The following is a 22,476-nucleotide window of genomic DNA, read 5'->3' as shown; positions in this document are numbered from 1 at the left end:
ATTTGAGTACGACACGTGACTCATCATCCGGGTTACTTGTTAGTGCTAGCGTCTAGAATGTCCTGACTCCTCGAATGAATTGGACATCAACCTCAGGCAAGACTAAGCCATAGATTATATGTTTATAAAGATTTAGAACGTTTTTACACCATGTATGTCGGTACGTACATAAATTAGATGAACTATGTCGCCAAAATTGCTTGTTAAATGCCACCCCGCTCTTTTTAAAACCAAACTGCTATTGTGTAGCCGGGTTAGCCGAGAGAGGTAGCAAGTAGCATTTCTATAAACACAACGATAAAGTTCAGCAAAGGCGCCCATTTAGTTGTTTTATTTGAACTAACTTGCATTTATTACTGTATAATTGGACAAAATGAAGCAAAAAGTAAGGAATACTATACTTTAAACCTGTATATGAATGCCACTTATGCGCTAATGTATCCACATGCTCATTCAATTATGACAATTAAGGTATTAAGTGATTATTATAATTATTACTTGTAATAATAATTTTATATTATTTATTAATACATTTACTGAAGACGATTACTCTTTTTTGTATATTCCCCAGCTAAACAAAGCATGAAATTTGTACATTTCCACTTGGCTTGTGCAATCAAATTCCATTGTGAATGCTTCGTGATGGGTGAGTAATGCAACTATATTTTTCTTTTTCTATTTTTTTTTTATTCGACTTTCGTGAATATGTAAAAAAGGTAAAATTTCATTTTAATCCATTTACTGCAAAAGATGGAACTGAATGGACCTAAAGCTCTTGTACTACACAATATTGGCCACTAGAGGTCCTTCAAGGCCTCCATCATGCATCCAGTTCCAGCATAACTGCGGTAAGGTACGATACTGAATACATTTTTCCCTAAAATCAATTCATAGTATTTTATGGAGGGGCGACCCAGACCAAATTAGTCCCCAAGCAAAATGTTATTTGAACGAGCCACCTCTCCACCTTGCTCCATCCCAAATACAATACAATACAATACAATTTTATTTACATAGCGCATTTCAAAACACGACTATCTATTGTTATGTTATTCAACAAATGCTTGACTACTCCTACTCCTACTGCTACTATTATTAGTAAGTGTTTGTGCAACAGTGACTCCCAAATAATAAGTATTCACCTACACAGGTCTCAGAGATTCTCTGGAGTCATAGAGGCTGGATAAAAGACGAGTGACTGAGGGGCTCCGGCTGCCGTGCTTTGGGAACAACTACTAGCATCGGTGAAAAGGAGTCACGATGACTCACGGTGTGAATTTTTGAAGTAATTTTCAATCATGGGGTATAAAGAAAGTGAGGTAAGTCTCCAAAACTTTCCTGAAGAAAGCATTTAAGAAGATAGTGGGAGGATGCGTTTGAAGAGTCCGCTTGCCCGAAAAGTAAAAAAAAAAAAAAGTCACAACAACTAGATTAACTCCCGTCCCGGCGACAAATTCCTTGTGTGTCCAAGTATGCGTTTTAACATACTTGGCCAATAAATATTGTCATTGTAATAATGCTATTTTTAGTCGTCAGTTGTTCGTGGCCACCAGCAAAACAGAGTGTTCTGCTGCTTGGCGGCCTAGGAACACCTGCTGCTCTCAATTTGTGCTCCGACATGTTTGCTCAGCAGGCAGTTCCCGTCGGGTGTCCAGGTTTTCCCCGCGGCATCTCAAGGCCTCGTTAGCTTATCTTCAAGTGGTGATTTCTAGCCTGCCTGAAACGCAACCCTAGCTGAAGATAATGAGTTATATTGGCTGGAAGAAGGCGCAGAGGATTCATTTTAATTGAGATTCCCGGGCACCAGAAAGAGAGAGAGCACCTGTCCCTGCCGTCACTTGGCAAGATCATTCTTCCCAAAGATGCCCTTTGTCCTTTTCCACAAATAACTCCAAGACTTGGGAATCCCTTCCTACACGTCACTATTTAAATGTTGCAGCGCAGGAGCAATTATTCTTGCTAATCCACTGTGCCGAGAGCCTGGGAAAAGCTGCAACATTTTAATTACATTCCAGCGCAGAGACAGCCACATGCAAATGTTGACAGACGGATGGGTGGATGCATAGATGGATGAATGGAAAGTCACGGATAGATGGAATAAATAAAGTAAGGTTCACCCCTGTGTGAACCTTGCAACATGAACTTTACACGTGCGATTACCCATCAGGCCTGAGGCACAAACGTTAAAGGGCGTCGATGGTTTCTTAGTGATAGCATTAGTGCACCGAATATGACATTTCTTTGAAGGTTCTTCACAGTTCTTGTGTCAAAGCAAAATGAAGCAAGTTATATGTGTCGTCTCACAAATAGTCTTATGCTATGTTCAAACCATTGGTAAAATGTAATTTTTTCATCGCTTGTGTGAGAGTAGACAAGAAGAGTCTTTGAAGAGGTCGAAATGCTTCCCAAAAGAGTTTTTATAACCTCTACTCTTGCGGCCACTGTCAGCTTTATTATTGGTTATGTTGGAAGCTCGCTCACGTTTCTGGACTTATTCCGCTCTCCATCAATGTCGTTTTGTTGTTGTTGCTGCATTCCTTCAGTCAGCGACAGCTGCTCAATTTTGTGCTTGTATAACTCGTGGCCCCCTCTGACGTCCTTAAGACTTGCGGTTGGCTTTGTTGAAGGACTGACAATTTTAAACAATCCAGATGGATTAATGCGTTCCCTGTTCCAGAGGCTGTCGCCATTGTGAAGATTGATTTACTTATTTTGGCACGATAGCTGCTTGCATAGCTTATCAACAGCCTGCCACACACTTGAATTTTATTGGTTGAGACTGCACAAGTGTGTCGCGCATCTGTTGTGCCTCCGAAATAGTCTCTCCTGGTGTCCTTACAAAGGAATGAGGAGCGCCGCGGGGTCGCACCGGAGCAAGAGGGGGTCTTTGGGGAGGAGCCCTTTTCTGCTGAACGACTTGGAGAAAATAGATGCTCGCATCTGTCTCGTAATCTTTCCTGTGGAGAATTGGTGTGTCACATGATACCGGCAAAGCATTAAAAGAGTCAAACTAGCAGGACCCGTTGCTCAGTCTTCACACATCAGCCGGTCTTGGTGGGCTGTCAGCTTCCAGGAAAGACATGTCAGACACCGAGGAGATCATGGAGGAGCAGGAGGAGTATTATCAGGAGGAGGAGTATGAAGAAGAACAAGTGGAGGAGAACGAGAAACAGGAGCTTGAGGAAGAGTCCAAACCACGACCCAAGACCACATACTTGCCCAACATTGCCCCACCCAAGCTGCCGGACGGCGAGAAGGTGGATTTTGATGACCTTCACCGCAAGCGCGTAGAGAAAGACTTCAATGACTTGCAGGGCCTTATCGAGCTGCACTTCTCCAACCGGCAGAAGGAGGAGGAGGAGCTGGTGGCCCTGCGTAGTCGCATCGAACGGCGCCGCTCGGACCGGGCCGAGCAACAACGGGAGCGCGCTGAGCAAGAGCGCGAACGGCAGGCCCGGTTGACAGAGGAGCGGGTGCGGCGCGAGGAGGAGGCGGCCAAGTTGCGTGCTGAGGAGGAGGCCAAGAAGAAGAAGATCTTCACCAACAAGTCCTTTGGTGGCTATCTGCAAAAGGCGGACCAGAAGAAGGGCAAGAAGCTGACGGCGCGCGAGGAGAAGAAGAAAGCGCTGCTGGAGCGCCGCAAGCCGCTCAACATCGACCACCTCAACCATGACAAGCTGGGCGAGAAGGCGCAGGACCTGTGGATGTGGCTCCACCAACTTCACGCCGAGAAGTTCGAGCTTGCTGAGAAGCTGAAGCGGCAGAAGTACGACATCTACGTGCTGCGCAACCGCGTCAGTGACCACCAGCGAGGGTCCAAAGCATCCAAGACCTCGCGTGGCGCCAAGGGAAAGTCCGGCTCCTGGAAGTGACCGCATGGGGAAAACACAGACTTTTTTTTTCTTTTTGTTATGCCAGCACCTGTTCTAATGGCGCCGCATGTTTGTTCACACCATAAATGTTAAAGTTCGGTGTTTGGTGGCATGAAGTTCTCCCCATATGTTCGATTGTGTTCTTCAACTGTACGTCCTATGAATAATTTCAGTAAGCTCCCAATTTTGTAAGTGCTTTTTAATGATGTAAAGCACATCGAGCCAACTTATGTATGAAATGTGCTGTATTAAAAAAAAAAATGTCTTCCAATGTGTATTCCACATTAGTGTTTTTTTATTGCTTTTGACTGCGTGCAACACTTCCATTCACACACTGTTTGATTAAATTTGAGGCTGGTGCTTGTTAAAAAAATAAATGTCTTCTTAGCTGTTTTAGAAGCCTAAAAGAAACTGTTTGTTAGGAACACCCGCAGCCTAATGAGACCCAGTACAAGAGCTGCATGGCCAATTTTGCCTTTTACAAAAATTATTAGATTGACATTTTGCAGTTTAGCAATCCCGTCTGTGGACAAGTTTACCTTATTAAGCAACACGAGAGGGTCAAAATTCGTTGAGTATGATGCAGTGCAGTTGTATGTCAATCTTGGAGTGCACAATGTCCACTTGCAACAGGCCAAAAGTATTGTGGGATTGCGGTTAATGCCCACAGGGGGTGCTAACGCATTGAGTGGTGTGCTGCGCACATTTTTTAATAAAATATGGAGCTACTGCAAACTAACAATAATTAAGTAATAAACTATTTGTATGAAAAAAAAGCATGCATTCTTGCAAACATTAGTTGTTACTTTTCAAGACTTCAGCTTTCGATTTAGTTTTTCACGCTTTTGGGTCCACACCTCCTGACGTACATTTTGTACGTATTGTTGCAAAATAGTAAGCAATGATTCCGTGGTATAGAAAATGTCAGCTATGAAAGGACACTCAAGGTCTCGTCTGAATGTTAGGATTTATCCAAAGTTGTCACTCAACGGGCCAGCTCACCATTTTCGATCCACAGGAATTTATTTTAGTCTAAAGTGCAGCAGCGTTTATGCCCACCTGAGCTTTTTTCCACTGTCAGTACACAGACTTGATGCTCTCAAGGCCGTGACAGGCCATTACAGAACCCTTTCCCAGATGTGGCTGTATGCCATCCGGTCACCATGGAGACTGGGAGAGTCCGTCCGTGCTGTCAGCCCTCCGCCCACCAACGAGTACATTCTACTTCTCCAGCTTCAAGGTGAGCGCTTTGTAAGGACGACGATGTGGAAGCGGTGGTGAGAAAAATGGCCAGAACGGACATCTTAATGGTCTTTCCGACCACGCGTCCAAAGAATGACATGTTACCGCTCGATGTCGCGACAGGTGGCTGATGGGAGGCGTACACTTCATCTACCTGACCTGCTGTGCGTCCCGCAAGCATGTTGATGAACCGCGTTGTGCTCAAAACAAAAACACTCACGGTGTGAATGCATAACAACAGCTCAGTAGGGCAGACTCATTAGCGCCCCGCAGATGAGGTAAGATCTGTGCCACAGTGATTGACTGGGGTTTCATTTTCTCCTGATTTGATTCAGGTTAATGTCATGATTAGATTTAGTACATATAGCGTCCACAGCTGAGCCATTATTGATAATGGCAGTTTGAAATATGGAGGTCTTTTTCTTTACTAAATTTCACAAAGTTACTTTGAATCTGCTAAATTTATTTTTTCTTCAAAAAACAAAGTCCCATGGCTGCCTGCATCCGACCCTCCGAAGTCTTGTGACCGTCTTGTGTCCCTGTTCCGGTGGAAGTTCTTCAGCCACCTTTGGACCCTGCTCGAATGTCCCAAGTCCATTCACAGTCTTCTGACCCTGCTGTTGGCACATGTCCATCGCACCTCCAATTCTGGTACTTTAAATAACTTGCTGTTGACAGTAAGTAACAAGTAAGCTTTAGTTTATATTGTTTGGAACATGCAATCACACACAAAAGGTACAGTCCGAGAATGCAGTTTTTTCAGTGTCCGCGTGTTGTCACAATCAGAGGGTGTGACAGTGGAAAGAAAGATCCAGCATTAGCCTGCTCCAGAGATGCCACCGTTCCGGCCTCACCTCAGCTTCGGCCTCCTCCAAATTGCCGTGGGACTCGACAGCATCCAGAGGTATGAACAAAATTTGGTCCCCTCTGACAGCGCATTCATCTCAGCCGAGTCTTAAAGCCGCACGCCCCCGCGAGGCCGCGTAAAGATTTTATGTCACTGTGCCCTATCGGCAGGAGCGTGGAGCTTTATCTGTTGTTTGTGTGCTTTATTGTCTGGATGAGAATAGCAACAGTGATGGTTTCATTGCCTTAACCTCTGCTCTGAGCTTTATATTGCTGCTTCTAAGACATTTATAGCATTCCCATTTGGGCCTGAAGACGCTTCTCATCAACAGTTTTGAGCATCAACCAAAGTTGTTAAATCAGTAACTCTGGTGTCAGAAAATTTTGTTTCATTAATTAACTTTAGCTCAGTTGAAGCAGGTCACATCTTGTTCCCGACTGGTTTGTCGTGGACCGGCCGATTATGAATGGTGTGCCCAATGTGTGACAATGTCAACGTCCACATTTAGATTCACGCTCACGTCCTTCACTGTTGGTCTCTTAGGTGATTCATGCCCACTCCCACACACGCGTGTGCTCGCCACCGGGAACTGTCACGGTGGCCGGGATGGATGAATCACATTCTATTAGCACATTAGAGTTGTAAGATGCGTTGTGAAACACTTTCAAATGGGGCTCAAAGTACTCTTAATGGTGGTTCTTGAGACTAATTTGGGGACTCCTGAGTCAGACAGTACATGAGAGCAGCTTTATGTGGCTTTATGTGTCACTTTTTTCCGTAGTTCAAAAAGCACCACATAGCTTATATATCTGACTTTTCCAAAACCTAGAGTGGCTATTGGCTTTCATTTAATGACACAACCTAAAACGTGTTACCTTCAAATATACTTTGAAGTTGTTGAATCTCTGAACGTGACCTCGAAGTGACCACGAGCATCCAAAAGTTTGCAATTATTCCCGTTTTTTTTTTTTTTCTTCCTGTCAAGACAGATCAAGTAAAGGCGGACGAGTGATGAGAGCGGATTCTCATGCTCGCACCCATGGGGTAAAACATCTATTTATAAATGCGCAGAGCGTCAATATGTTTACCAACCCCCGCACTTCGCTTGAACGCTTCATAAAAACATGGAACGCTTATACTTCCTTAAGTGCAATCTAATAGGCATAATTGATCTTACTTTATTTGATATGGTTATGTGCTTACTGGTGACTTGATTAGGTACACTTGCCAGCAAACCACTTGCAACAAAAAAATCTGCATATTCTAAGATGCTTATCAAGATTTTTACAAGACAAGGCGGCGACTGTAAACGTAATCCGATAATGATCTAAAGCAGCATGCAACTCATAATGTACTCCCTGTTACACATAATAGTCAACAATTTGCGACAGTAGCTGCTCGCAAAGGAATAAACTCGAAAGACAACTCTTAGTGTGTCGTATAGAAAAATAGAAGCGCATGTGTACTTTTCGCTTCTCATATAATTTCTCTCCGAAGCCATCATTCACTTTAATGGAGGCGCCATAAAATCACCCATTAAGGCCATAATGGCTGGTGACATTACATAACTGTCTACCCATTTAGCCCCTTAACGTCGATTGTCCTTGAAATAGGAGTGCGGGCTGCCAACGCACTATTAGCATCGTGACTTCTGACCCGCCGTGTGTGCTGCGGAAAGCCTCTCCGCGATGATAAAAATGGAGGCGTCGACGCTCGGTAGCGCAAACACCCAACGGATTTTATACAATGCCATTTCCTCCTTCATAAATATTCATGCTAGTGTTTGCGAAGACAAATCTCCATTTAGTGGCCCAACTATATTCTGCATTAGCATAAATCTGAAAGACGCAGTGGTTAGCAGCAGGTTAGTAATAGCTTTGTTTTCATTATGAATTGTATCAATTTCCATAAAGGTACAAATAAAAGAATGTAATATATAATAAGTCTTTTTTTTATAGCTCTAATAAAATATGAACGGCAAATCATACAAAGACGTTTGCCCAGTCGTGTATACAAATTCAAAGTGTGACTAATGGAACAGCTGCATTGTTGACGTTAGGCCTATCTTGCCCGCCTTTTAAGCTTAAATTACACATGTTAGTGAACGAGGCAATTAGGCCTTCCTAAGTAGGCCTCTGGTAATGCTGGTTGCCAAGGGAAACCAATGTTAGCATCGCCGCCCATTGTGCCAGTCTTTGCCACTTTCAAAAAAGAAGGCCAGATCAGAATGTTCTCTTCATGTGTGGCCATCAAAAAGATGCATTTGTTTTTGTCTAAACCATCTTAAAAAGCACTTGTAAATCCTTATGCCATTTAACAGCACACTAATGTACACCGTTAACAAAGTGGAACGAGCTCACTTTGATCATTCATTTTCAAACTAAACTAAGCCTAATCTTTTGTATTCTTTTTTTTGTTGGCCGCAAACGAGTAAGGGTCACTGCCCTTCCACCGGCTTCCCGAAAGTCTTTGTACATAAAGCGGTTTAAAAAAGAAAAAGAAAATTTTGATAAATGAATGATTACAAAAAAAAGACTAATTTAAAAGACTGAACACATTTTGTTGTTTTTTTTAGGTTGGCTGCAAACGACAAGTGGCGCTGCTGTTGCTGCGTGGGCTTCCAAAAGTCAAGCAACGTTGGTGAGTCTCAACCTGGAGATTTTTAAAAACGACAAAAAAAAAGCCTCCTGCGATTATTGTGATATGATATAAGTGTTGTTTTATTGTGATAAAATACATATGAAACTGATACAACAAATGATATTCCAAATGTGGACTTTGAGTTACAAAAGTTATCACACGTCCAAATCAGGACATGACATGATGTCGTGGTACCGAACTCCAAAGAAACGTCACTTCATTGTCACCAAACAATAGAAACACAACAAGCCCATACTCTCTCTTCTCTTTTCAAAATGTACATGTGTAAACACGGCATATCCATAACTTTAATTTCTCCCAACGTGAGACATGAGAAGCATGCTTTAAATTAAATATTGATTTTTGAACATTAAGGGCAGCGCACAGGAGAAAGCATCATTGTACATTGTGTTTGTGCTAATATAATAACAGTACATAGCCTTATTTTGTTTTTTTGTTTTTTTTCTTATTACTGACAAGACAGTCATTGTAGATGCATCAAACATTTGTATGGCTTTGTGTAAAATATATACGTTCGTCTTCAATTTTTTTCCCCGCACTTTCAACCTGTAAAGTTGCTGTACGATAAAGACCAAAATGTTGGCTTTTGCCAGTTTCTATTTTCTGCAACTAAAGTAAAGAATGTATGTGTTCGTAAAACTAACGAGCTAGTGCCGTTCTGTGTTTTTGTAGCACCACATTGATCCACAAGAGGGAGCCGTAAAAGGTTTGTTGAAACCCACAACGAATTGCACAAGTGAAACTGATATTATTATTTGAGTAGATCAAAGACAAAAACTTGACGAAAATGTTATCATTGTTAGCATAGCATCCCGGGCCAGAATTAGCGGCTGCGTTAATTGTAATCGTAAACTCTTTTTGTTTTTTTAGATATTAGACTCATGACATACGATTCGTATTTGCTGAATCACAGACACATTAAATCTCGTCCACATTTACAAACATCCACTGATAACTCACTGTACTGTACCTATACATTAGTGTATGTACTATTTAATGTTGTTCAGTTGAATGTGAAACCAAAGCACATAACAATCACTTCACTTTTTACTTTGACCGTGATTGTAGACTGAATAATAAACTACCGCTAGGAGTAGTCACGTGTGGGAAGTAAATATAAATAAATATGTACTGTATCTTCTTCCATTGATTTATACATACTGTTTGTCTGCTACATGTATCTGCTACATTCTCTCCATCTAATAGTCTGATCTGCATGTGTTATGACTGACTGCATCCTCTGAGATATTAACCCAGCCCTTGTGCATTCAGTGACCTGTTGAATATATATATATATATATATTATTTGACCCAGTAAATGCTTTTCTGGCACAGAGCCATGTAGCCCTTACACCTTGTGCCATTTCAGAGTAAAATGTTAGGATCGTTTGCTGTTTGTCAAAGTAACGCCAGAAAGTTGGTCAAAATGTCTTTATGTGATGGATTCTCGTGCGTACAACCTGCTCTCCGCTTCACGTCTTCTACCTCACGGCGTCTGTGGAAATTTGGGTGACGGACACGAAGCTTGACTCTCGAAGCTCGCCCCCCTTCCAGGCCACTTAAAGATTGAAAAACAACACCCATTGTTACGTCACAATCAATATTTTTACTTTTTGCGAAAAATGTACTTTGCGCTGATTTCATTGCTCTTTTATGAAATTATGAAACTCTCTGTGAAAGCTTTTTAGTTTGTGCAGAGAGTTCAGAGCTTTTATCAAAAGTGCCACATCAGTCAACATCCTGTGGCACTGAAAGGCCTCAATTGCAGACACAAAAGTTATTTTTGGAATAAGAAAGCCTACCTCTCCCAGGGCATGCCAGTGGGTGATGGGCTTTCGTGGGTAAGCCAACATTTCATTCCAGTGATCCCGTCCGAGGCCTTCGGCGTCTGGCCCGGCGCGACACACACCGATCACCTCATTGTGTCCAACCCTGTCAGCGAGATGTCGTGGCCGTTTTATGAGCGATACCTCAGACGCGCCTACGCCTGTTGATGTTCCGCACATACGCTCACCGATCGTAATCCATCACCATGATGGAGAGGCTGACTTGTTCTACATTTTCCGGGGGGATGTCGAAAATGATGGCCTCGTTGTACACCGGGTTGAGAGTGCTCTTCTTGGTGGTGGTTTTCCGTTTCTTCAGCCTGCGGCCGTCGCAGATCAAGTGGACTTTTACGTATGGATCTGGAGACCAAAAACGATCAGAACTGTTGAAGTAGACAAACTAGGAACTAGGACACAGTGCTGACCATTTGGATGGCCCAAAATGGACCCTCATTCAGTAGTTTGCACAATGTGGATTTTATTTAAATGCCATAGCTGGGCTATCTTCATAATTGAAACCGTGCTCATGACTCATGTCTCGTATTCAATCCCATTTAGGCAATTAGTGAGTTCCCCTCCGCATTTCATTCTCCCCGTTGCTACTCTTAAGTGGCCACCTGCTGATGAGTTGGGTTTGCGCATGGGTGGGTGCTTTTTCATGCGTGGGTGTACCTGAAGAGCCTGTGATGTCCATGGCTTTGAGGTTCCGGCATTTGATGACCGTCAGAGTCATCCTCCCTGCTGTGGGGAGGTAGCACAGCGAGTACATGATCTCCCCCAAGTCAACGGTCTCCTGTGGGGGAGGGAATGATGATTTTTGTTTATGTTATCGTTATGAAAGGTGCGATTGTTGTAACAGGGTGACTGTCGGGTTGGTGTGGTTACATAACTTTTCAAAGTGAAGTTGTTTTGAGTTGGAGACGAGCTGTTATGTCATGCAGCTATGTGATGGACGTGGCCTTTATGTAGATAAGTCTGAGCTTAGAAAAATCAAAAGCCTTTAGAAGAGCGAAAACAAATACAAGACTTGAAATGAAGTCCTTTAAAATGAAGAAAATAAGCCGTATTGACGAAGTCATCGGAATGTAGTTGCCAAAAAACAATGCCGCCTTGGCTCACGTTATTTGATCACTTTTTAATCCTTCAAAATACCAACATGGATGCATGCATTCCAATGTTTGGTGAAATTGTTAAGTTATTCAGCTCATGTATACTTTTACTGTCATTCTTAAAATGTGTTGCTCTTGTGATTGTCTTCTTAGTTGCTATAATTACGCTCGCGTACCCAAGAATTTCTGGAAACGTGGGTGGTCTTGGATTTATGTAATGCTTTTCGATTGCCACTTTCGGATGATGTCTGCCTCTCAGGAGAGATGAAGTGTACCACTCCACACCGGCTAAAAGAAATTTTATTCATTGCCCGGTGTCGACGCCGGCTCACCGTGGTCGCGGCGTGGATGTCCTTCCACACCACGGCCTCACGGGAAAGGTCGGAGAGCTCAAAGAGGTTGTCCACCACCACCTCGCCGATCATGTCGTGGCTGGTGAACCGGTCAAAGTCGTAGACGCTCAGGTGCAGTTTGCGGTTGCAGAGCTCGTCATACGCCACGGGGAAGCAGAAGGTCTCATCGAACGTCGGGTTCAGGTTCTTGCGGTGGACTCGTGTCTGGAACTTTTTCTTCCTCTCTGGCAGCAGGTAGATCTTCACGTAGGGGTCCGAGGTTCCTGTGAAGTCTTTGGCAGGTAGGTCCAAACCTCGGAGGATGGTCACCACCAGCGCCTGCTCCTCGTAGTCGTAACGCAGCGAAAAGCTGAGCTTGCCACAAGTCTCGGCCGGCTCTCTGGGCTCGCCCTCCGAGTCCACAGACTTCTGCTTGTACAGTTCGGGTTTGATTCTCCCGATGCTCGCCGTGGACGACTGTCGGAAAGGCACGGCTTCCATGCTGAGGTCAAAGCTGTTGACGTTCATCTGGCGTGGCAGGTGGCGCCGGAAGGAGTTGTGCCTGTGGGGAAAGGTGACTGAGGTGAATGCCTGCGAAGTTCTCCTCTTCGAGATATTGGAGGTCGCCTCTGGGCCTTCTTATTCAATGAAGAGCTCGCTATTAAAACAACAACTACTGTTTAAAGCAAGGGCTCAAAACTGACTTTAATTTGAGCGTTAATACTAGTTGGAATTGTTCATCTCCGCATGCGTTAATGACAGGACTTCAGTTTCGTCAGTGAGAATCAACACACATACACGCAGCTGCCTGCTGCGTCGCATCTTTGGGCGACCCGCGGCAATGCCAATTATGGACGTCGGCCTTGAAATGCCGTCCTAGAAAATAAAGGCAAAGTGTGGGGTGATTGTTTAATTACTGGGGTGGCTTGCAGGCGTTGTCATGGCAGCTGGGTTCACACGTACAGCTAATGGTAGGGTTACAAGCCTGTGTGACACCACTCGCCATCCCGTTTATTTTTATTTTTTAACCGCGGCGTGCTCAATTCCCACACGAGATTGTAAAGGTCATTGTGACACTGTGCGTGACTTGGGCCAAACTTGCCCGCAGATGTCGGCCACATGTCAACATGACCCGACTTGACAGTGTCGGCGTTGACGAGTTTGCAACTGGGGGGTACCTGGAGGACGACGTCGGCTCGGTGGTTTGCCTCTGGATCCTGGCCTGATGGCTTAGCTTCTCTCTGAGGGTGGTCTGCACCTCGGCTGGGATGTCCGGCGACGTCTGGCTGATCTTCATGGCCGCCTCCAGAAGCTTGACCGAGCTGCGGCCGTTTGACTTGACCTCGGGCGAGTGCTTCTTTTTTTCTTCCACCGGCGGTGCTTTATCGGGCAACGGCGGCGAGCTGTTGGGAGGCGCTTCGGGAAAGCCGACGCGGAACCCCACATTTCCCCCGTGAACAGTCAGCGCCTTGCTCCTCCAGAAAGGCCAGCACAGCTTCCAAAAGACAAAGAGAGACACCACCAGCAAGGCAAGGCCGCAGAAGCCCACCACCACAGCCAGGAGGCTGATGGAGATGTCTGCAGAAGACACCCAGGATGTGAAGACAAACGGGAGGAAAGGAAAACATCAGTCTCTTGCCAAAATGTGTGCTCACACAACAGTTGGCCTCTGCATTACAGGTGACCTTCCCCTTCCCAAATGAATTCCTTGTAAACAAAACAGCTCACTGGGAAAAAAGCCGGTTTGATAGCTTGTGTTAAAAGCACTGAAGATGCCTCTTTTTTTGCACCTTGGGGCTAATTTTTTAAAAGAGTTTGAGTGTTTGGAACAGTACGTGAGAGCTCAACAAGGACAACAAATCTCTCCTACTAGTTCACAGCTGGACTTTGGACACCCGCTGTTTTATATGAACAGCTTTTATGGTGCATGTGATGCCCCCCGGGAGATACCACGTTGCTCCACACATTTTCAGTTTTAAAGGCTACGTTTGCAGCCAAATATTTGTATCGTCAGAAAAAAAACATTTTGCTACTTAAGCTTTGTAACTTAATATTAAAAAAAATGCATGTTAACTTCATTGGAGATTAAATTGTTTCTGTTTGAATTGTTCTCTGTCTGTGCCTTGCTGTTGTCTCTCACAAAAAGTCAGCTTAGGTTAAGTAAAGACTATGCTTGGTTGTCAATATGTGCCCTGACATTGATTTGCACGTTGTGCCCCTTTTGACAACAAGCAGTTTAAGTTTGTAGAATATTAAATTTGTCTGTATGCGTGAATAAAAGTTTGAAAGCTTTTTTGTCTTCATGTGTCCTGACATTAACTGGCAAACCTCGCTTCTTTCACCCCAAATCGACTCCGATATCCTCCAGACAAGCAAGATGCATGCAAATGAGACCTAATTAATTCAGTCTGGATCATCTTCTGCTTGACTAGTATGACTATGAACATGTGATGGGTGGAAAGAGGGGGATTCCTTCTATGGTTTCATTCACATGCATGCATGTGCAGCAGAAGTTTTCCTGAAGAAAAAAAAGGGAATGAGTTGATTGCATTTACCTGCGTATCCTTTACCTGGTATGCCGCTGCTCTCCAGGGGGAAAATATCCGAACATTTCTCCCGGTCCACATGTCCGGTGAGGCAAAGGTCCGTCACAATCTGCAGTGCCCTCTGGCACAGCGTGACGCCGTCCCCGCTCCGGACACTCATGTCTCGTCGGTTAAGCCATTGTATACCGGAGGAGGATGAGGAGGATCCGGGGCGGCGGGGGTTCATCTGGCCCGCCAGTCACAGGGCTCCCTCGAGGCGGAGGCGGATGGCGGCCGCATCGGCATCCATGCTCGCAGCAGCGGTGATGGTGGTGGGGTTGAGTCGAGTGAGCGCAACAGGCAGCGTGCAGAGCAGGCAGCCTCCACGCGACTGTTGAGTGTGAGACAGTGAGGCGGACCTGTTGCGCGACAGGAGTACAATTTCCCCACCTTCCCCGGGACCACCCCCTCCTCTCAGGGGACTGGCCACCTGTAGCACAGAGAGATGTGGTCGGAATTATTGGAGCAGGTTTTAGACAAGAGTCAGAGAGGCGCATGGGGGCTTCCCCTCACATTTTCAGCCTCTCATGTGGCGTAAGATGAGCAGAATATTAGGAACAGCTCTTAGTTTGTTGCTGTTGATGTCAATCTTTAAATTAATACATTATTATTTTTCTGCAAGATGAATTTTGCATCGGCTCTCTCAACATTAATTGAGCCGAGAAACGGATTTTTACATTACAAAAATATCATGGCAAACCCACTAAACAAAAATGTGTAAATATAAATAAATAAATAATAATAATACAAAAAGTAGAGTGCTTTCTGCCAACTCATTTAATTGTTTTCCCCGTCATGATGAATTGCTGGCATTGATAGCTGAAGAAAGATACAGATTTATTTACTGCATTTTATGTTTAAATATATCTATGTATATATATTCTTGTGCGTTTGTGTGTTTTTATATGATACCATGTATAACAAGGCTTGCATTTTGCTCATAGGCTAACAAAAAATTTTTTTTACAATTTTCCACTACATGTAGATTTTCCTAAAAATGTTACAATTAAAAAAATACTTTAATGATGCACAAGGACAGCAAATAGCAAGCAGGGCTGTTTTGTTTCCAAAATGTTAATATTGCTCAGGAAAATCAACCATGCAGCGACCTACTTTAACGCCTGCTGTTTTGTCATTGCTATTAAACTTGAATATAGAGAACTGAACAGAATGGCGGCGCCATGGTTACGACCTCCTCCGGAGGTCACTACCTGTAGCCATGAAGACCTGCAGGGAACAAAATGTCGGACAGACGATGGAGGACTGATATGCCCACTACTGGAAAATCCTTTCACCGCAACTTTCCATAAATTTTCCTTTTTCTCCCGGTGAGTTTACCTCTTTCCTCACACTTTGAGCCATTACTAAAGCTGTTGGACTTAAAGGAAGTTGCTTTTTGTACCAAGTTTTCCGAAAGTAGTAGAAAAATGAATGTTGTACTTAATTTAATCCCCCAAAAAAGAAATAAAATTTTAGGCATCTGTGTATTACAAAAAACAATCTTGAGGATTAAAATTAATTTTATTAAAAAAAATGCAAATTGTTCTATCAAAATCTCATGAAAAATATTTTTTGGGGAAAAAAATATACCATATTATTGGAATTAAGTAATCATATTCCAGTAAATACATTTAATTTTACATTTATTGGCAGCTTCTATTATTACTGCTTTCCCCAGCAGATAGGCCACATAGATTATAAAATCAAGATGTTTTGCTTGGATTCAAGGGGATGTCAACCCCAAAATTTTCTTTACAAGAATATGTTCTAGGCAGGGCCACTAGTTGGCCAATCAGGACCAATCATGGCTCAGCTTCAGAAAACAGGTGAGCCGTGATTGGTCATTACTTGAACCCTGAGCAATTGTGATGTCATTTTCAGTCGACAGAAGTGACAAAATGGCTAAAAACGGATTTTGCTGTCAACTCATATTCCACAAACAATATTAATAAGAAGACTGGAGAAGGAGCATACAACATTTAATTGCAAAGAATTTGAGGGGGGGGCGTTGACTTCCCATTTAAGGCTTAAATCAAGCCAGTAGTCCATCACAACCGTGCATGCTTATCGATTGTCAGGACACATTTGTTGTATTTTTATTTCATCACTCATCCCTGGCCCACCTTTTACCCTTCTGGGAGTGTTTCATTTCAGCTTAATTCCCAACTTGAAATCTCCCAACGCGAGCCACACAGGTGAATCAAAAGGGTCTGTCTCCTTGACAACAGTACACACGGGGAATTGTTCGTTAAGCGTCTGACCGCGCGAGCACCCCTGCCGTTAATTTGTCTGCTGAAAGGGAGATAGAGCGAGCCGGAGGAAAATGCTGTCTGCCGGTTTGCGGCTATCAGAAAATACAATCTTCTGATAAGCAATAGAACAACTGTTCCTTTATGATAATAAAAAAAAAATGTTATCTGCCTGGGCAGGGTCAAATTATTCTCCCTCTGTGTGAAAGATTATTTAGGGTCGTCCTTAAGTCTCCCCGAATTTGATAATCACTTCTCTCCCGTTAATCATTTTAAGTATAATCCTAATTACGCGTGGCGGTGGATGGTTTGGCACCTCTTGTTGCTATGGTTACGGTAATTAATACCACTCGTAACCTCTCAACCCACCATCAGAAAACGACACTTTAATTACAAATAGGAGAGAGTGTCCCCCACAAAAGAGTCGTAAAGCAGCATGGTGAGTATCTCTAAAGCTGAGGATAAAATGGGGCGAAGCGATCAAAAAAGAGGCAATGATCAGTAAAAAAGTCACTATGAAGCGTTTGAAATACATCGGAGTTTAAAACTCATGGAAGGGAAAAAAACTTTAAAGAGGTTTGTTACAACAAGGAAGTGGAAAAAAAAGTGAAAAAGATTTCAACAAAAAGAAATGTCTAAAAAGATCATTTCTCTTGGATGAATGAAGTATCTTTTTTTATATTTATCTAAAAAGCATAAAAGGTTGATTTTTGGGTTTGTGGCGGTGCCAAAATGTCATCAGGTAACCGGAAATATGAAGATTGCAGCGAGAACACAGAATGTTCTTCTCGGAGTGGCTCCAAATGACGCACAGCCGACATATGTTCCAACATCTGGCTGTCTCTTTCTCTTTGAGAGACGTACGGCAGCTTCATTATAAAATGTCCTCAACGGTGCTCCGACAATTAACACGTTTGACCGGCAGATTGCTGTGTGCAAACTGACAGTCCTAATTTTTTATTTTGGAGTTGTTTGAGCGGATCGTCTGCTGCACTGGCAAGGCACAAATGTCGTGTTGGTGTTTGCTTGACTCGACCCACAGAATCAGTCAGAATCGGCTAAAAGTCACTAAGAAGAGGCGGTGAACTTGCCAAAAAGATACACGGAAGTGGCTAAAGAGACTAAGAAAAGTCTTAGGAATGCCGAAAGCAACTAAAAATGAATGAGAAAAAGATGAGTCGACGCAATGACTAATTTTTAGACATTTTATCCGAAAAGGAGCATTTCGAGCTTGGGCTTCCATTTATGGTGTCTGCTGAACTTGTCCACCCTCGTCTAAAATAAGAAGTCTCATTGGGTGCCAGAGATGATACTGCTGTGAAAATGAGTTCCTGATCCCTCACTAATCAAGCGCATGTATCGCGCACGTGATGTGTTACTAAGCTGCTGGATCAATAAGCGCGTTGGCTGCCGTGTTGATTAAGAAGCCATTGTCCTTTGGAAACGAGACATGATTGAACAGGTACGCCAGACATGATTGAATTGGTGATTGCTCGTCAGTCATGACTTGTTTTTTTTTTTTTTTTGTTATAAACACGGCGGCGTCCTGAGCTGCCGCGCTGCTCTTTGAAAAAGCTGTCGTCATGGCGACCGGGTGCCGCTCAATAGAACCTGGGTGCCATCGCAGTGACTCTCCCCTCTCGTCGGTGAGCTGTTATTAAATGCAACTTCCAGCAAACACCCCCTGCGCTAATCTCATTAGTCATTGAATGAGTTGGCGATGGTGTGTTAATCAACTAAAATGTTTCTCAGTTTTACTGATGAAAAAGCAGCTCAAAAGTGGGAAGTGACTGACGCCGCTTTTCCATTACAGGTTCCAGAATGGCCCGACACCACACCACACTGGCCTCAACCACCGAGGAGGTCCTGAATTGTAACTGCATGTAAAACGAGATACACGAAAAGGTATTATGGAAAAGTGACCAGTGGGGGCCGAGCAGCTCAACTCAACTTTATTTATTGAGACACATAAAGACATTTACAATTTGAGATATAATTTAAATTCATAACCCAAGGTACCACTCTATATGGCCCAAGACAACTTTTGAATCTGTCCACTGTCGAGACGATGCACAACTTTTACATTATATAGAAGGATGCATCTTCACTAAAAGTGTTGATTGGTCTCACATGAAATAACTCCCGTTGCACAAATGGAGCTTGTCCTTTAAAATTAGCGACCTCGCCGAAAATCAATGGATGCAATCGTAACCAGAGCGGCAAAGACAAACCAGTTCATTTCTCTTAATCCCCCTGCCTCCTCCTCCCATCTAGCCGTGACTTTATTCACATCCAGAGGTTGTTGCGGCACAATTCTGAGCTGCAGACAACCAAACAAACACATCGAGAAAGTTCTCATCTAAAAATCATAGATATTGATTTGCAGGATTCCACTTGCATGGCGGTTGTGCACTTTTTTTTTTGTATATCTGGGGCCTGTTATACAACAACAAGATTTGTGTTGCGCAACACCTGTGGAGCGACTCATGCTGGGATTGACATGCATGATGGGAAATTGTTCTCACACCCGCCGGATGCACGCAACATGGAGCCGTTTGTCTTTAAAGCTACCTTCATGCATCGCTCCAAATTGATGCTTCTTGCCAGTTCTCCATTTCGACTTCAAAGCTGCCTTTACTGATTTCGCCTGGACCACCTTCAACCTTGCTAGCTTTCTGCTCATTTTCTGCCCGATCCCAGCATTCCGAATCAGTGGCTTGCCGTCACTTTGTTGACTTCTTCAGGCCACGGACAAACCTTGATGGTTTATGTGATGGATTCCACCGAGGCGTCAATGAGTGCTTTAATCATTATCCCACTCATCCAATTAGCTGCCGGCTAATCCGCCCTAAGTGTATAAGCCGATATCCCACCCCTGCAAAAGCAATCTGTTGAGCCTCGCCACTGTCCGCCGACTGATGGGGAGGCGTCACAAATGTAATTATGTTCATATCAAGCGCGATTGCGTTACTGGCTCCTCCAAAACAGGTGACTCTCCCGGGTGATTACGCGCTATCAACTCTCGATGGGGAGTGCTCGTGGCCAAAAAAGACCTTCTGCAACTTTTACAAGTACCGACAGTTTGGCGCTAAGGCCTGAAAATCAAATATCTGATTTTTTTTTTTCCCGCAATGAACCCATCTCCATTTTTTTTATCCATTCCCTGATGATTTTTGCTTTATTTCTCCTGAGACGCAGCAAGTATTTCCCAGCTTTTTCTCCTCCAGCAGTAACTTGCATCAACTTGCGCAGATAATGTGGCACTAAGTGCTTCCTCTTGACACGGCAGAATGTCCCTTTTGTCAAAACAAGTACCCGATCGGTCAAAGGATTGGGGTCACCCAGACAATGTCATGTTTTTCATATTGTCCTTAGTTTTGAAAGAGAAGTGTTTTTTTTTTAACACAATAATGCTTTATTGTTACTTTGACTGAACAAAAAAAAAATCTCTCAAGAATAAAATCATTCCTCAGTGAGCCTACAACAATGAGGCGCTCTAAAGCGTGAAGCCCCTGTCGACACGCTGGCTGTCAGATTGGATTTTTTAAAATATGCAATGACACTTTTTTTCGCGTCAGATTGAAGGATTATTATTTTTAATTCTTATTGAATGATAATTACTTCAACACCAAGCTGTCATTGTGTAGGCCTGTTTTCAAATGGCAGTTTAAAAATCATGTGGCTTGTAATCCGGAGAATATTGTCTGTTGTTGCCATGGCAACTCCCTCCGGATCAACTTCTTCGCTTCGCTTATTCTGTGTATGTGCTGAGTTAATATGATTCTTCGAGGAGGTCGTTTGATGCGTAAAACTTTTACGGATGTAAACACACTTGAGGGAATGCACGTTGAATATAAAATGTAAATTGCTAAAAAAAAAAAAAGTGTTGACCACTCTACTGACTCTTATGCAAATAGAAAAGAACAGCTTTTTGAAGAGCCGAACACAAATTTTGACATCAAATTTCATGCGTATTATAAGAAATATCTTTTTCAATTTTCAGGATGGAAGGATGTCGTGACAGATGCCCAACATTTACTTCAAGATGGGGTAGGATGCATCTTTTGTAACATGCAATATGCATAATAATGGCTGCCACATTTTGTGAAATGAAATGCAGACACAACAGGAGCGGGCGTATGTATGCATTTGTTTGCAGAATGCTGATGGGGAAAAGGTCAAGTTTGTAACTCGTCAGTGTTTGCCTCGCATCCACAAACACGGAAGCCTTCGCATCCATGGAAACATGGTTGAAGACGCAAAGGTCAGACATTGTCGGGATAAAACAAAGAGGAGACTTTTACCAGAGGTCACCCGCAACGTTTTTTTTTTTTTTTAACTTTCTTTCTTCCATCCTGTTTTTACAGGGAAGCCGGAGCCAGCTGACTCGGAGCGGAAGGCAGTTGGCGCCAGGGATGGGTTGCGGCTCAATCCCATGGGTAAGAGAGCAGCTTTTCACGATAAAAGTCCAGTGATTCATCACCTCTAGTAACAAATTTGGGAGGATACCTGTATTTTTGGATTCATGATACATAAGTACATCCTGTAACTCAGTAAAGGTCGGGAAACACTTCTTTTAATCGGACTCTAGTTCTTGATGCAAATTGAAACCGGTGTAAACAAAGCAAACCGGTTTGAGACCTCCTACACCAGGTGCTATCGACCTGAAACCGTGTGAACACAGAACGGGGGACACGCTGACATTTTAAACCCATCAGCTGATTTGGAGCAGACAACACGAACCCCAGGTGTGAAAGCACCATTCCAGAGCAAAACTGCGTGTCGGAATTGCCAGAAAACCCCAACGTGAGAAATCTGCGCTCACTTGTTTTTCCAATTTCCCGTCAAGCAACGCAGCCCGCCTGGGAGTGGGTAATTAGTCTCTCTGGAGCCTTGACTCTCTTCGGCTTTCCCCACCGACCCTCCTGTCACACGGCAATTTGTATCATCAGTACGGTCTCTCAGGTCATGTTTTGCGGGATCCTCCCAGTCCGTGCCGTCATGTGAACTCATGCCTGGGAAGACCGTCGGCAATTTTTTGTTGCATCAAAAACAAAAGCTGTAAGGATTTCCCATATGACATTATCCGTGACGTAGGTAAAAAAAAATGCTGCGTTCACAATAAAAAAAAAAAAATTCCGTGGAAAGATTTGTAATGCATTTGACAATTGTAATTTGTATTTTAATGAAGCAGGACTCAAAATGAATTTGACCATCAGGAGACATTCAGTTATGTCGTTTTTTTTTGTTTTTAGTCGAAAAGAATTGCTTTAAAAAATGGGACGGACTATTGAGCCCATATTGCCCACCCTTATTGTGTTATGATCCGTTTGTTTTGATTGGATTACGTTTTTGAAAATTTGAAAGTCTCCTCTACTCAGCGACATCTTCCAAAGTTTAACAAACCCATTTTTCACCGGCACCTTCGTAGATGGCTGAAATCTTGCCGCTCTGCTCTCTGATGGCAAATAACCTTGAGGGAGGTAACAAGCACAACTTCTTTGGCGGTAGTCTGTGTTCTGTGGCATTTGTGACGATAGCACCTTGGTGTCAGGTGCGGAAAATGTAGAAGGGTGAATTCTGGGGAAATATTATCGCCCTCTTGACTAGACTAAAAAATTCAGACAGACACCTTTAAAGTTCAGCCATTTGCCAGACATCACACATGCTGAGACAATCTAATACCGTTTTTTTTTTTTCTTTTGCATCCAACTTCTGCTTCAGCTTGCACATCATGCGTCTCATCATGTGTG

General features: G+C 43.4%; 3 protein-coding genes across 4 annotated transcripts in view; 2 read left to right on the top strand and 1 right to left on the bottom strand.

Annotated features, from left to right (window-relative positions):
- The first annotated feature begins 54 nt into the window (after window positions 1–54).
- On the top strand, window positions 55–4,143 carry tnnt2c (troponin T2c, cardiac). The gene is made up of 4 exons (XM_088287666.1): window positions 55–160; window positions 572–646; window positions 751–848; window positions 1,151–4,143. Exon 4 carries the CDS (start codon window positions 3,081–3,083, stop codon window positions 3,870–3,872), a length of 792 nt encoding a protein of 263 aa, XP_088143792.1. The 5' UTR covers window positions 55–160; window positions 572–646; window positions 751–848; window positions 1,151–3,080; the 3' UTR covers window positions 3,873–4,143.
- An 810-nt stretch (window positions 4,144–4,953) lies between these two features.
- The window catches only part of LOC148341210 (liprin-beta-1-like), a 33,134-nt gene continuing 15,611 nt past the window's right edge, over window positions 4,954–22,476 (top strand). Inside the window, exons 1-11 of the mRNA XM_088287660.1 lie at window positions 4,954–5,112; window positions 5,238–5,392; window positions 5,601–5,765; window positions 5,901–6,018; window positions 8,537–8,601; window positions 9,295–9,328; window positions 15,632–18,369; window positions 18,537–18,628; window positions 20,727–20,773; window positions 20,883–20,987; window positions 21,091–21,162. The gene's annotated coding sequence lies outside the window, so the exon portion shown is untranslated. The remainder of the gene's footprint in view (window positions 5,113–5,237; window positions 5,393–5,600; window positions 5,766–5,900; window positions 6,019–8,536; window positions 8,602–9,294; window positions 9,329–15,631; window positions 18,370–18,536; window positions 18,629–20,726; window positions 20,774–20,882; window positions 20,988–21,090; window positions 21,163–22,476) is intronic.
- On the bottom strand, window positions 8,962–14,872 carry syt10 (synaptotagmin X). 2 transcript variants are annotated; one of them, XM_088287665.1, is made up of 7 exons: window positions 14,460–14,872; window positions 13,068–13,467; window positions 11,890–12,451; window positions 11,121–11,241; window positions 10,637–10,808; window positions 10,425–10,554; window positions 8,962–10,180 (listed from the first exon to the last, which is right to left on the bottom strand). In XM_088287665.1, exons 1-7 carry the CDS (start codon window positions 14,659–14,661, stop codon window positions 10,109–10,111), a joined length of 1,659 nt encoding a protein of 552 aa, XP_088143791.1. In that variant the 5' UTR covers window positions 14,662–14,872; the 3' UTR covers window positions 8,962–10,108. The 2 variants fall into 2 exon arrangements, with proteins under 2 accessions (XP_088143791.1, XP_088143790.1); XM_088287664.1 differs by having other exon boundaries at window positions 14,445–14,870.

This window comes from Idiotropiscis lumnitzeri, chromosome 2, assembly GCF_059441095.1.
Source record: "Idiotropiscis lumnitzeri isolate Australia: NSW breed Sydney's pygmy pipehorse chromosome 2, RoL_Ilum_1.0, whole genome shotgun sequence".
Taxonomy (NCBI): Eukaryota; Metazoa; Chordata; class Actinopteri; order Syngnathiformes; family Syngnathidae; genus Idiotropiscis; species Idiotropiscis lumnitzeri.
The sequence above is the reverse complement of the archived record's forward strand: the minus strand, read 5'-3'. Positions and strand labels throughout refer to the sequence as shown.

Excerpts from the sequence above, each read along its gene's own strand:
- syt10 (XM_088287664.1), bottom strand. The coding sequence starts at position 14,661 with ATGAACCCCCGCCGCCCCGGATCCTCCTCATCCTCCTCCGGTATACAA. Across the intron at positions 12,452-13,067 it reads GAGCCGACGTCGTCCTCCAG|GCACAACTCCTTCCGGCGCC; the intron begins GTACCCCCCAGT and ends CTTTCCCCACAG. Across the intron at positions 10,181-10,424 it reads ACTGGCATGCCCTGGGAGAG|TGGCCTGGAAGGGGGGCGAG; the intron begins GTAGGCTTTCTT and ends TCAATCTTTAAG.
- tnnt2c (XM_088287666.1), top strand. The coding sequence starts at position 3,081 with ATGTCAGACACCGAGGAGATCATGGAGGAGCAGGAGGAGTATTATCAG.